Source organism: Crinia signifera, chromosome 2 (assembly GCF_055691185.1).
Source record: "Crinia signifera chromosome 2, ASM5569118v1, whole genome shotgun sequence".
Taxonomy (NCBI): domain Eukaryota; kingdom Metazoa; phylum Chordata; class Amphibia; order Anura; family Myobatrachidae; genus Crinia; species Crinia signifera.
In genome coordinates, this window is record NC_139218.1 from 167,090,103 (window position 1) to 167,104,979 (window position 14,877).

Sequence of the window (14,877 nt, forward strand, 5' to 3'; positions counted from 1 at the left end):
CTTTAGAAAATAGCACAAATTTGCTCAGTGTGTACACCCCTTTAGAGACTCCAGCAGACAGTCTCTAATCAGGCCGACAGGCAGCCGTATACTCGGTAGCGTGGAACAGGAGTAACTGCTTCTCCAGCCGACAGATAGCTGTGTGCTTGGCGGCGTGAAGGTGGATCATCTTTTTTTTTTTTTTTATTGTGGCCATAATCCATCTGGCTATAACCTACTTAGACGCTGGCCAAACTCTTTTCTTAGTAGCATACAGAATTAAAAGATGATGTTTTCCTAATACTGTAGTCCGGTCCAAGTAAATCCTCAAAACTGGAACCACATTCAGACATTTTTCCTTGCTATTTGCCTTGCCTGCTTTAGGGTATAACTATTTCCTGATTTAAATGGAAAATCAGACCCTACTTTAGACTGAAAAGGATGTAGACAACACTGACCTATCCTCGTGGATGACTATAAATGAGAATTGCAAGTCAAAGCCTCCAGTTCAGACCCTTTTAGCTAATATAATGGCCAGAAGAAAAGACAACTTCAAAGATATCCACTTAAGGTCTACTTACTTTACAGGTTGAAAAAAGTGTTGTTTTTGGTCTTAAGGGGGAGCCTGAATAGTTGTCAATACAAGATGGCTCTGTAGGATAGATGGCAATACAAGATGGCTCATACTTTATATGGCGGTTGTTTGTGCAAAACAGACTTCAAAAATATCTACTTTTGAAATGACAGTTAATCTCTTCTGAAAGTAGATAGAGAGAGGGGATACCAGCACCTTCAATAATCCTATCCTGACACTTATCGGGAAACCTTTTCGAGGGGAGGGGGTTTTTGGGGGTCCGAACACAGATTAGATATACCCTTGGTTTTAGATTAGTATAGGGTTTTATTTAATGGAAGAAACAGCCGCCATTTTATTAGAGTAATGTGGCAGGGGTGCTATCCGGGCAATTTGGTTTAGAACTGGTTTGAAGAAAGAGAAGAATTTGCACGGTGGATGCACACCAGAAAGGATGGTTTATTTTGTTATTTAAAACTTAACGTTTATTGTTTTATTTCTATAAAATATGTAGAGAGGAACCAGATATCTGCGTTCTTTGTAGTTTGTGGAACTACAGGTCTGGGTCCACTCCGCTTTTATGTGAAATTGATAAGGGGTTAAAAATTAGACATACAGGTCACACATACGGATTCAGTACTGAATCCCGGCGGTCGGGATCCCGGCGTTCAGAATCCCGACAAGGGGGGGACGTGGATCGCCCCCCCCTTGCGGGCTCGCTGCGCTCGCCACGCAGCGGGCCCGGTGCCTCGCTACGCTCGGCACACTAATTTATTCTCCCTCCAGGGGTGTCTTGGACACCCACGGAGGGAGAATATGTCGGTATTTCGGCGGTCGGGATTCCGGCGTCGGGATTCTGAACGCCGGGATCCCGACCGCCGGGATATTAACTGCATCCCCACACATACATATAGAGTGAAGTGCTTGTGCACTATTAAAGTAGGAAAGTGTGTTATTAGGGTTAAAAGTGTTCGCTGGACATGTTAATATGTTCTAATATTTTGCTGTATAGAGAGTGTCTTCTGTTTTTGTTGTCGAGAGCAAGAGGTTGTGTGGATGTTAGCTTGGCAACTCTTGTGTCTTTACTCCCGGACACTTAGGTTTGGATAAGAAGCAGTTTATTATTGCTTAAATAAAGTGTTAGTTGTCTAATAGATCAGATATATCGGATTTTGTTGCTCACTCTTTTTTACCCTCTTTTTCCACAGTTATGTGGTGGTGATGTCACTTGGTGTCTTGTTGTGACACTTTATCCAAGTGATTGGTACTTTCTGGGCTGCAGTTGTATTTGCACTGAATATATTTAAACACCTTTTTTTGATTGTTTAAGCCTTATTTTGCATAGTATTTGTCACTGTCTGGTGTACTTTTTGATGTGACATACATGGGTTATTTTCCCCTTTCCACCACCCGGTCTACATATGCATTTATTCAGTGTTTTATTCTGCTGCAGTTCTATTGTCACCGTATATCTTTGAGTGCTTATTAGTATCCTTTTATTTTTAGTATTTGTATTTATTTTCTGTCTTATCCAATCCTTAATTGGCATGTATTTCAGTTGGGGGATTTGGTGCAATTTTAGGGTTGGTGATCAATTTTTAATATTCCACTGCCATCTAGTGGCTGAGTGGGAAATGCTCACATCAGTTCCCTTTATATGAGTTATATTACCCTATTAATAGTTATTAGTCAGACCTCAGTACTTAATGGGTTACTGGTCTCTGCATTTATTTATTATTGCAGGCTGAGTCCCACTCTGGCTGGGCTGGCGCCTATGATCCCCTCTACACATGCACTAGCGTCACTATATCAGGGGTGTCAAACTCAAATTCATCGGGGGCCGCATCAGCAGTTTGGTCACCCTCAAAGGGCCGGTCCCCCAAAAAGTACAAATGACAGAAAACTTGTACAAGGTGTACTTTAAAGCAGTATGAAACAGGACATGCATATAACAATAATGCGATAACAAAAATGGTGGGCCATCAAACACAGAGCTATGCTGCAGAAATTTAATTCCACATCCAGTACTAATTATATTGAGGTGCAGGGTTCAGTGGTAGACAGGGACAGAAGGTACAGAGCTGCCTTAGGGATGCTAGAGGAGGTGACACTATTTTGGGAAAGACATTTTAATGTGGGCTAGCAAGATAGACACGCAGTGACTAGAGGAGAGCATGGCCTGGTGTGTAAATGTCACCCTCAGTGACAGAGATCCCCACGTACAGCGACCAGCCCGAGCTATACACTACTAACCTATTTCAGTCAGCCGCCTCGCTCACACGGTTACCGCTACAACCAGCAGTCCAGCACAGATCGCCTGCTGCGTGACGTCCCAGTCCCAGCAACCAACCCCGCAGCTCCGGCGAGTGAGCGAGTGCGCGCGGGGTGGGGGGTGGGTGAGAGGAGGTGGCCTAGGCAGGAGCTGGGACACACTGCCCCTGCGTGCTATCTCCTCGCGCGGGCCGGATTTGGCCCGCGGGCCTTGTGTTTGACACCCGTGATCTATACAGTATTTCTTTTTCATTCATTTGTACATTAACATTGATAGATACATAGTAACAGAGGTCAGGTTCACACGTGTTTCACATTTAAGCTTCCTCAGAACCGCGGTAGATAGTGACGCTAGTGCATGTGTAGAGGGGATCATAGGAGCCAGCCCAGCCAGAGTGGGACTCAGCCTGCAATAATAAATAAATGCAGAGACCAGTAACCCATTAAGTACAGAGGTCTGACTAATAACTATTAATAGGGTAATATAACTCATATAAAGGGAACTGATCTGAGCATTTCCCACTCAAAGCCACTAGATGGCAGTGGAATATTAAAAATTGATCACCAACCCTAAAAATGCACCAAATCCCCCAACTGAAATACATGCCAATTAAGGATTGTATAAGACAGAAAATAAATACAAATACTAAAAATAAAAGGATACTAATAAGCACTCAAAGATATACAGTGACAATAGAACTGCAGCAGAATAAAACACTGAATAAATGCATATGTAGAACGGGTGGTGGAAATCAGCCTAGTCAAAGTGAAATTCAATCTGCAGATAATAAATAATTGCTATAAGCCACTTACAGGGGAAAATAACCCATGTATGTCACATCAAAAAGAACACCAGACAGTGACAAATACTATGCAAAATAAGGCTTAAACAATCAAAAAAAGGTGTTTAAATATATTCAGTGCAAATACAACTGCAGCCCAGAAAGTACCAATCACTTGGATAAAGTGTCACAACAAGACACCAAGTGACATCACCACCACATAACTGTGGAAAAAGAGGGTAAAAAAGAGTGAGCAACAAAATCCGATATATCTGATCTATTAGACAACTAACACTTTATTTAAGCAATAATAAACTGCTTCTTATCCAAACCTAAGTGTCCGGGAGTAAAGACACAAGAGTTGCCAAGCTAACATCCACACAACCTCTTGCTCTCGACAACAAAAACAGAAGACACTCTCTATACAGCAAAATATTAGAACATATTAACATGTCCAGCGAACACTTTTAACCCTAATAACACACTTTCCTACTTTAATAGTGCACAAGCACTTCACTCTATATATATGTGTGACCTGTATGTCTAATTTTTAACCCCTTATCAATTTCACATAAAAGCGGAGTGGACCCAGACCTGTAGTTCCACAAACTACAAAGAACGCAGATATCTGGTTCCTCTGTACATATTTTATAGAAATAAAACAATACACGTTAAGTTTTAAATAACGAAATAAACCATCCTTTCTGGTGTGCATCCACCGTGCAAATTCTTCTCTCTTTCTTCAAACCACTTATCGGGAAACCAAGGAGTACTGCGCATACGCAGGGTATGTATAGCGCATGTGCAGCCTTCATCTGCGAGTCTACTCCCAAGTTGGCAATTGCCTAGTCTGATTTGTAAATCTGAAGTAGTCTACACATTAAGTTTTTTTGAATCCTTAAAAAGAAACACGAGTCTTTAACAGCTTTGTCAGTGCGCAGCGGTTTCTCAGGTTTGACTACCCCAAAACAAATGTAGAATATATAATTTCTTCTGAAGTGGATGATGCTGCTCTACTGCTACCATCATATTCTCCTTACCAGCTACAGTATCTGAACCGATGTGCATTGCCACCAATCTACTGGTGCCACTGTTGACACAACATCATGGTCATACAAGAGGTCAATTAACGTGTTTGCTTTTGCTTGGAACTTAACAAGTGTTGGTAGAAGGTTATTCTAACGTGGATATTTTTCAATAGTGAAGATCATTTAGAAAGGCACTCACCTTGAACATGTTATTCTGTGTTGATTTTTCGATACCCAGATGCAACATTGCATCTTTAGTAACTTCAAAGCAATCCTCTAAAAAAAACAAATATACATAAGACAATGTACTTTTCTAGCGTTTGTTGCATATCTTACAGATGCTAGAAGGACTATGCTAGATTAACTACAGTACTGTATTTCAATCGCATAACCAGCAAGTGTCAGTTTTTCCAGAATTTTAAAAAGATGTACAAAAAAATTACGGTAATAGCGCACACTTCTAGCAAGTTACCCATAGACTATGCCCGATGGTAAAAAAAAAAGTCAAACTCCAAAGATGCATGAGAGTGGCTTCATACATACCTAAGTCAGGAATGCAATAAAGAACATTAATCTCCTATGAAGATTTTCTATGATAGTTTTTTACTTATCTTAAATATTTATACTCATTAGATATGATCATACACCTAGCATCTTCATGCCACATGGAATGAGATGTACATTGTGGCAGAAGTGCTCCGAGAAATGTTCACTAAATTGTACAAAATTGTATATTGCGCAATGTAATTTGGCATGAAGAAATTGTAGCATTTACTATACAGATAGCTCCTACTTTTATTTTAGTGAATAATGAAATGTAGTGAATTTAGTACACAGATTGCTCCTCATTTTATTTTAGTGAATAATATGTTCCCTGAGACCTCCTGTGCTGATAGGCGCTATTTGACATGATGGAAAACACATCTTTATGTAATTACTGGCCTGTTATCGCTCTACTTTCTTTTTTAATATTTATCTTTATTGCCAAAAAATTTTTTTACATTGACAAATACAATTAGTTACAAGACAACACATTTGACATACAATAGACATAGGTAGTGTATACGTTGTTGATATTCTTCAGTTATATTAATAATTTGAATAGATTGAGTTGTGGGGCTCAGTTTTTCCCAGATTGCAGCTAGTACCAGGCCTGTCACGAGGGGCATATTTTAATAGGCGTGTGCATTATTCCAGGAACAGGAGGGAGGGTAATTCGCCCTTAGTTATCCCATCGATAATTGGTTTTAATCAAGCAGCCTTTTAGAAACTCTATCAATACGAGAGAAGACTGTGTCGTGAACTAAAGTAATAAGTGAATACAAAGCCTATATTAATTGAAGCAAATTTTCAGTGCTTTAGTGTCGTGTTCCGTCTATAGCCGGTATATATCAGTGCAACTAATACAAAGTCGGGTGTTGCATGTATCCGGGAGCTCCAAGTGTTAAATCAAAAGTGATTAGGATTCTTAATATCGTTTCGGGCAAAATTGGGAGCAACAATCGTTTGGACATTAACCCCTTCACGACATTTGACGTATATATACGTCATGGCCGGGAAGTACTTCCCGACCGTTGACGTATATATACGTCATGGCTTAAAACTGTCACTGCGTCTAGAGACGCAGTGACAGAGGGACGATGTCTGCTGTCCCTGACAGCAGACATGTCCGTGCATGCCCAGGGGGGGCGGCGATGCCGCCCCCCCGTCGGCGATCGCTGTGATTGGCTGTTCATTGTGAACAGCCATTCACAGCGTTTTCTGTGTCACCGGCGAATAACGTTCGCCGGTGACACGGGATCGGAGGTGATTGGTGCTGTAAAGTACAGCACCAATCACCGCGGGGTGTAAGGGTGACACTGGTGTCACCCCACCTCACCCCTCCCGCCCCCAAAGGCCGTGATTGGTTCGTCGGACCGACGGACCAATCACAGCCATGGAGGGGGGTTTAAACTAACGGTGACTGCACTGCAGACGCCATTCCGGTCTGGAATAGCGTGCAGTGCGGTCACCGTGCCCAGCTGCCGCCTATACTGACCAGAACCCATCCAAAATACTTACCTGATCATTGATATTGCTTATGCTTGTGACATCTTGTGACATCCTGTGACATCTTGTGCTGCTGCGATTTATTAGATAGAGAGAGAGATAGAGATAGAGAGAGATAGAGAGGCCTAGTGCTATATTTTGTGCTGCTGCAGTGTGATAGAGCTATAGATAGAGAGATAGAGAGAGATAGAGAGAGATAGAGAGAGAGAGATAGAGAGAGAGATAGTGACAGATTGTGCTATATATTTTTTATATAACTGAAAGAGATAGAAAGAGATAGAGAGGCCTAGTGCTATATTTTGTGCTGCTGCAGTGTGATAGAGCTATAGATAGATAGAGAGAGATAGAGAGAGAGAGATAGAGAGATAGTGACAGATTGTGCTATATATTTTTTTTATAACTGACTGCTGCCCCCCCTTTTGTGCTGATCAGTATAAATTAACTGATCAGCAACTTTTTGGGGACGCAGGTTTTTTTTTATATATAGATATACCTGTCAGTGCTGCTGCTGCAGTGTCATAGAGTGATAGATAGTGAGAGATAGAGAGATAGAGAGAGATAGTGACAGAGAGTGATAGAGAGTGCTAAATTTTGTGTCTGCTGCCCCCGCCTTTTGTGCTGATCACTATATCTGAGGTGATCAGCAACTTTTTAGGGGTGCAGAGGTTTTTTTTTTTATATATACCTGTCAGTACCACCAAAGGTTGTGCACCTGCTGCCCCTCACTGGTAATCAGTGTCGCATCACTGATCACCTTTTTTTATTTTTTGTGAGTGCTGTGGGGTCTTTTTTACATTTTTTTTTTTACACACACTGTGATTTTGTGTGTGTCCTGTGGCCACTGTGCGCTGATCAGTGACGTACATCACTGATCAGCTTTTTCGGCACAGGGTTGATCTATTTTATTTTTTTTTTGATCAAATTCCTGTTGCCTTTGAGCGCTGTTCAGTGACGGACGTTACTGACCAACATCTGTGCTCAATTTATGGCGCAGGACCTTTTTTTTTTTTAACCCCTTCCATTTTTTTTTTTTAACCCCTTCCATTTTTTTTTTAACCCCTTCCATTTTTTTTTTTTTTTAACCCTTCAATTTTTTTATTTTTGTATTTTTTTTTTTCTGCACTACATACATACACACTACATACCCCCCGGGTTGAAATAAAGTTTGTACCCCCCCCTACACTATACACGTGTTGAAACATTTCACTACCAGTAACACAAAAATATAAATGGCATCCCAAATGTCGTCCCAGTCATCCAGGAGAATGTATTCGGTGGAGGAGGCATATGCCATGCTTGCCTCTGACTCTGACACAGCCAGTGAGGCAAGCGGGGAATTTGAAGGATTTGTCTTAAGCTCCTCTTCCTCCTCTGATGATGAGGGACCCCCTCAAAGACGCCCCCGTAGAGCAGCTGAGACCCCCCCCCCAATAATTGATCTCGTATGGACCCCACCACCAGACAATTTTGAGCCCCAGGTTCCTGAGTTTTTGGCCATCCCAGGAATCCAATTTGATTCAACAGGTCTCAGAGAAATTGACATTTTTAAATTATTTTTCTCTGATGATTTTATAAATTTAATGGTGGACCAAACTAATTTATATGCCCAGCAGTTTATTGCTCAAAACCCCACGTCATCATTTGCTAGGTGGACCCCTGTAGATGCAGTAGAGATGATGACGTTTTGGGGTCTGGTGTTACATATGGGCATAGTAAAAAAGCCACAAATTAGGCAATATTGGAGTACAGATGTTCTGTACAGCACCCCATTTCACCGTATGGCCATGCCCCGGGCTCGTTTTGAGGCAATCCATAAATTTATACATTACACCGATAATGCACAGTGCCCACCCAGAGATGATCCCACCTTTGACAGGCTATTCAAAGTCAGGCCGGTCATTGATCATTTCAGTGCCAAATTTGCAGAGCTATACATCCCTGATAAATGTATTAGTATCGACGAGTCCCTTATACATTTTAAAGGAAGGGTTAAATTCCGCCAGTACCTTCCCAGTAAGAGGGCAAGGTATGGGATAAAAATGTATAAGCTGTGTGAAAGCACCACAGGGTACACCCACAAGTTTAGGGTATATGAAGGGAAGGATTCAAGAATTGAACCACCAGAATGCCCCCCCTCCCTCGTAGGTGTTAGTGGAAAAATTGTCTGGGATTTAATGCACCCCTTCCTGGATAAGGGTTATCACCTCTATGTGGATAACTTTTACACCAGCATCCCCCTGTTTAAGGCCCTTGGTTCAAGAGGTACAGCAGCTTGCGGTACTGTGCGCAAGAACCAAAGAGGCCTCCCCAAAACGCACATTGCCCAAGTAATGAGAAGGGGTGAAAGCAGGGGAATATGCACCGAAAATATGTTGTTGGTCAAATATAAGGACAAGAGGGATGTCCTTATACTGACAACAATTCATGGAGACAGTACCACCTCCATCCCTGTACGAGGTACCAGTACCCACACCTCAAAACCAAATTGTATCCTAGATTACAATAAGTACATGGGTGGAGTGGATCTTTCAGATCAGGTACTGAAGCCGTACAGTGCCCTGCGGAAAACAAATATCTGGTACAAGAAGCTGGCCGTGTATATCATCCAGATGGCACTGTATAACGCTTACGTGCTATTCCGTTCTACCGGCCAGAGGGGGACATTTATGCACTTTCAAGAGGAAGTCATAAAGAGCCTAACATTTGGGAATCAGCAGGCAGAGGGCCCCAGTACTTCTAGTACTGGCCCCCGTATTGTACCAGGGCAGCATTTTCCCAACGAAATCCCCTCCACTGCAAGAAAGGGCAGGACACAAAAAAGGTGCAAAGTTTGCTATAAAAAGGGAATAAGAAAGGAAACTATTTTCCACTGTGAAACTTGCCCCGACAAACCCGGCCTATGTATAAAGGAGTGTTTCAAAATATACCACACATCTATGGATTATTAGGTTCATCATTTCACCGTGCTTCGGGGGTCTTGCTAATGCCACATAGCACCCACCATTCATTCCACCAGAATCTGAGCTGCAAAAAACAAAAATCACTCCTTCCCTTCTGAGTCCTGCCATGCACCCAACTGGTATTTTTTGGTCACATGTGAGGCATTGCCGTACTCTGGAGAAATGGGGGCACAGATTTTGGGGTGCTTTGTCTCCTTCATTCCTTGTGAAAATGAAAAATTTTGAGCCAGAAGTACATTTTTGTGTAAAAAAATGTATTTTTTTCATTTTCACTGCCCAGTTGTACCAAAATTGATGAAACCCCTGGGGGTTTGAAATGTACACTATACCCCTAGATGAATTCCCTGAGGGGTGTAGTTTGCAAAATGGGGTCACTTGTGGGGGGGTTCCACTGTATTGGTAATGCAACATAGCACCCACCATTCATTCCACCAAAATCTGTGCTGCAAAATCCAAAAATCACTCCTTCCCTTCTGAGTCCTGCCATGCACCCAACTGGTATTTTTTGGTCACATGTGAGGCATTGCCGTACTCTGGAGAAATGGGGGCACAGATTTTGGGGTGCTTTGTCTCCTTCATTCCTTGTGAAAATGAAAAATTTTGAGCCAGAAGTACATTTTTGTGTAAAAAAATGTATTTTTTTCATTTTCACTGCCCAGTTGTACCAAAATTGATGAAACCCCTGGGGGTTTGAAATGTACACTATACCCCTAGATGAATTCCCTGAGGGGTGTAGTTTGCAAAATGGGGTCACTTGTGGGGGGGTTCCACTGTATTGGTAATGCAACATAGCACCCACCATTCATTCCACCAAAATCTGTGCTGCAAAATCCAAAAATCACTCCTTCCCTTCTGAGTCCTGCCATGCACCCAACTGGTATTTTTTGGTCACACGTGAGGCATTGCCGTACTCGGGAGAAATTGGGGCACAGATTTTGGGGTGCTTTGTCTCCTTCATTCCTTGTGAAAATGAAAAATTTTGAGCCAGAACTGCATGTTTGTGTAAAAAAATGTAATTTTCCATTTTCACATCCCAGTTGTACCAAAATTGGTGAAACCCCTGGGGGTTTGAAATGTACACTATACCCCTAGATGAATTCCCTGAGGGGTGTACTTTGCAAAATGGGGTGACTTGTGGGGGGGTTCCACTGTATTGGTGCTTTGGGAGTCTTGCTAATGCAACATAGCACCCACCATTCATTCCACCAAAATCTTTGCTGCAAAATCCAAAAATCACTCCTTCCCTTCTGAGTCCTGCCATGCACCCAACTGGTATTTTTTGGTCACATGTGAGGCATTGCCGTACTCGGGAGAAATTGGGGCACAGATTTTGGGGTGCTTTGTCTCCTTCATTCCTTGTGAAAATGAAAAATTTTGAGCCAGAACTGCATGTTTGTGTAAAAAAATGTAATTTTCCATTTTCACATCCCAGTTGTACCAAAATTGGTGAAACCCCTGGGGGTTTGAAATGTACACTATACCCCTAGATGAATTCCCTGAGGGGTGTACTTTGCAAAATGGGGTGACTTGTGGGGGGGTTCCACTGTATTGGTGCTTTGGGAGTCTTGCTAATGCAACATAGCACCCACCATTCATTCCACCAAAATCTTTGCTGCAAAATCCAAAAATCACTCCTTCCCTTCTGAGTCCTGCCATGCACCCAACTGGTATTTTTTGGTCACATGTGAGGCATTGCCGTACTCGGGAGAAATTGGGGCACAGATTTTGGGGTGCTTTGTCTCCTTCATTCCTTGTGAAAATGAAAAATTTTGAGCCAGAACTGCATGTTTGTGTAAAAAAATGTAATTTTCCATTTTCACATCCCAGTTGTACCAAAATTGGTGAAACCCCTGGGGGTTTGAAATGTACACTATACCCCTAGATGAATTCCCTGAGGGGTGTACTTTGCAAAATGGGGTGACTTGTGGGGGGGTTCCACTGTATTGGTGCTTTGGGAGTCTTGCTAATGCAACATAGCACCCACCATTCATTCCACCAAAATCTTTGCTGCAAAATCCAAAAATCACTCCTTCCCTTCTGAGTCCTGCCATGCACCCAACTGGTATTTTTTGGTCACATGTGAGGCATTGCCGTACTCAGGAGAAATTGGGGCACAGATTTTGGGGTGCTTTGTCTCCTTCATTCCTTGTGAAAATGAAAAATTTTGAGCCAGAACTGCATGTTTGTGTAAAAAAATGTAATTTTCCATTTTCACATCCCAGTTGTACCAAAATTGGTGAAACCCCTGGGGGTTTGAAATGTACACTATACCCCTAGATGAATTCCCTGAGGGGTGTACTTTGCAAAATGGGGTGACTTGTGGGGGGGTTCCAATTGTATTGGTGCTTTGGGAGTCTTGCTAATGCAACATAGCACCCACCATTCATTCCACCAAAATCTTTGCTGCAAAATCCAAAAATCACTCCTTCCCTTCTAAGTCCTGCCATGCACCCAACTGGTATTTTTTGGTCACATGTGAGGCATTGCCGTACTCGGGAGAAATTGGGGCACAGATTTTGGGGTGCTTTGTCTCCTTCATTCCTTGTGAAAATGAAAAATTTTGAGCCAGAACTGCATGTTTGTGTAAAAAAATGTAATTTTCCATTTTCACATCCCAGTTGTACCAAAATTGGTGAAACCCCTGGGGGTTTGAAATGTACACTATACCCCTAGATGAATTCCCTGAGGGGTGTACTTTGCAAAATGGGGTGACTTGTGGGGGGGTTCCACTGTATTGGTGCTTTGGGAGTCTTGCTAATGCAACATAGCACCCACCATTCATTCCACCAAAATCTTTGCTGCAAAATCCAAAAATCACTCCTTCCCTTCTAAGTCCTGCCATGCACCCAACTGGTATTTTTTGGTCACATGTGAGGCATTGCCGTACTCGGGAGAAATTGGGGCACAGATTTTGGGGTGCTTTGTCTCCTTCATTCCTTGTGAAAATGAAAAATTTTGAGCCAGAACTGCATGTTTGTGTAAAAAAATGTAATTTTCCATTTTCACATCCCAGTTGTACCAAAATTGGTGAAACCCCTGGGGGTTTGAAATGTACACTATACCCCTAGATGAATTCCCTGAGGGGTGTAGATTGCAAAATGGGGTGACTTGTGGGGGAGGTTCCTAACTTTTAGCACTTATGGTGCCTAGAAACCTACATGGTGCCTAAAAAAAAATCTCATAAAAAGGAGGCTCCAAAATCAAGTAGGTGCTCCTTCTATTATGAAGCCTGTGGTTTGGTCAACGTGCACACTAGGGCCACATATAGGATATTTTTGAAAACAAAAGAATTGGGGGAATCAATTTTTAGTCACATTTCTCTAGTAAAATCTACTGTATTCGTTAGAAAAATGTATTAAAATTGAAACTCTGCAAAAAAAAAGAAATTTTGAAATTTCACCTACACTTTGTTTTAATTCCTGTGAAACACCTAAAGGGTTAACAAACTTCCAAAATGCTGTTTTGAATACTGTGAGGGGTGCAGTTTTTGAAATGGCATCATTTATGGGGGTGTCTCACATACAAGTCCCTCAAAGTCACATCAGAACTGAACTGGTCCCTAAAAAAATCAGTGTTTGAAATTTTCATGAAAATTTGAGAATTTGCTATTCATATTGTAAGCCTCCTAGTGTCCAAAAAAATTAAAAGGAAGTTGAAATAATGATGGAAACATAAAGTAGACATATGGTCTATGTTAGTTATTAACTATTTTGAGTGGTATGATTATTTGTCTCACAAGCAGAAAATTTAACATTTTGCAAATTGCTAAATTTTCCATTTTTTCACGATATTTTGGTATTTTTCACAAAAAACACAGACTGTATCGACGAAAATTTACCACTAACTTGAAGTACAATGTGTCACGAGAAAACAATCTCAAAATCACTGGGATAAGTAAAAGCAAAAAAAAGTTATCCCCACTTAAGTGAGACATGTCAGATTTGAAAAAAAGGGCTCTGTCATGAAGGCACAAACTGGCTCTGTCATGAAGGGGTTAAGTGATTTTGTCAGGTCTACCTTCGACCAGACAGTGTAATAAACTTTATATCTGTGCAGAGCAAAGTGTTGCATTGACCAGAGTAGTGATTATATAGTGAAACGATACAAGTTAAAAGCGCTTTTACTAGTGCAGTGACAACTTTTAGTGGATAGTAGGCAGTATAAAAGGATGCAACAACAAAGGACAAAAATAAAGACTTAAGTGCTTTTATTTGTTGGTAGTATGGTATTTTGAATAGTACCATTTCTCCCATATAACAAGGAATTTATCTATAGAGTTCCTGGAAGAATACACATACCGCTCGTGTGCCATATTCGTATTAACCAAAGCAATCCATTCCTGGATCCCTGGACTTTTTTTTGCCATCCAACCGCGGGCTATAATGACCTTGGCAATAGCACATAGATTTAACAATAACTGTCGGAATCCCGATGGAACATTTCTAGGCCATACCCCAAGAATAATTGCCAATGGAAGAAAATCGTCGTTTGCCAGCCCGATGTTCGCCAATACCTTCCCAACCTCTTGCCAAAACTTCTGTACAATACAGCATTCCCACATTAAATGCCAAAAACCACAGCCTGTTACATGGCACTTTGGGCATCGACTACAGTAGTCCTGTGAGAATCTAGAGATCCTGTCCGGAGTTAGATAAGTACGATATAAAATATTTAATTGGACCTGCTGGTTTCTCAAAGAGTTGGTAGCCAGACGGGGAGCGTCGAGAGCTAATCTCCAGTCTTTGGTACTAATGTATGGGATATTGACCGACCACTTATGAATCAGCCCCTCCATATTGTCTATTTGAGTATTTATCAGAAGGAATTTATAGCATTTTGATAGGCATTTACTGTTGCCCATAGTTTTAATACATTTTTTCATAAGGGACTACGCAAGGAAAATCTGCTTCACGCGGTTTTGTTGTGCTGAAGCGCTCCTCAGCTGCAGGTACCTGTAAAACATATGTTTGGGAAGTACAAATTCTGACTGCAGCTGAGAGAAGTGCTTCAGCTCATTGCCATTAAAAATCTGCCCGATGGAACAAACTCCATAGTGCCCCATATTCTTCCTCCTTGACTTGTGTTCAAACTGGAGAACTGGGCCATAGAAAAAATGTATGTGTCGGGATCAATGCTATCAAACTCCATTTTTCTGCATGCCCACTGCCATACATATCGAAGTTGTTTGATAAATGGGGGTAGATTATAATAACCCCCCCTGTTTTAGAATGGCC

At 41.6% G+C, this 14,877-nt stretch overlaps 1 protein-coding gene across 4 annotated transcripts in view; it reads right to left on the reverse strand.

Annotated features, from left to right (window-relative positions):
• The window catches only part of MYO19 (myosin XIX), a 198,245-nt gene that overhangs the window by 147,618 nt on the left and 35,750 nt on the right, over window positions 1-14,877 (reverse strand). For all 4 annotated transcript variants that reach the window (XR_014470392.1, XM_083173175.1, XM_083173177.1 and 1 more), the window contains exon 9: window positions 4,834-4,910. Coding sequence is in view for 3 of the 4 variants with exons in the window: in XM_083173175.1 (XP_083029301.1) it covers window positions 4,834-4,910 (77 nt within the window). In the remaining variant the exon portion in view is untranslated. The remainder of the gene's footprint in view (window positions 1-4,833; window positions 4,911-14,877) is intronic.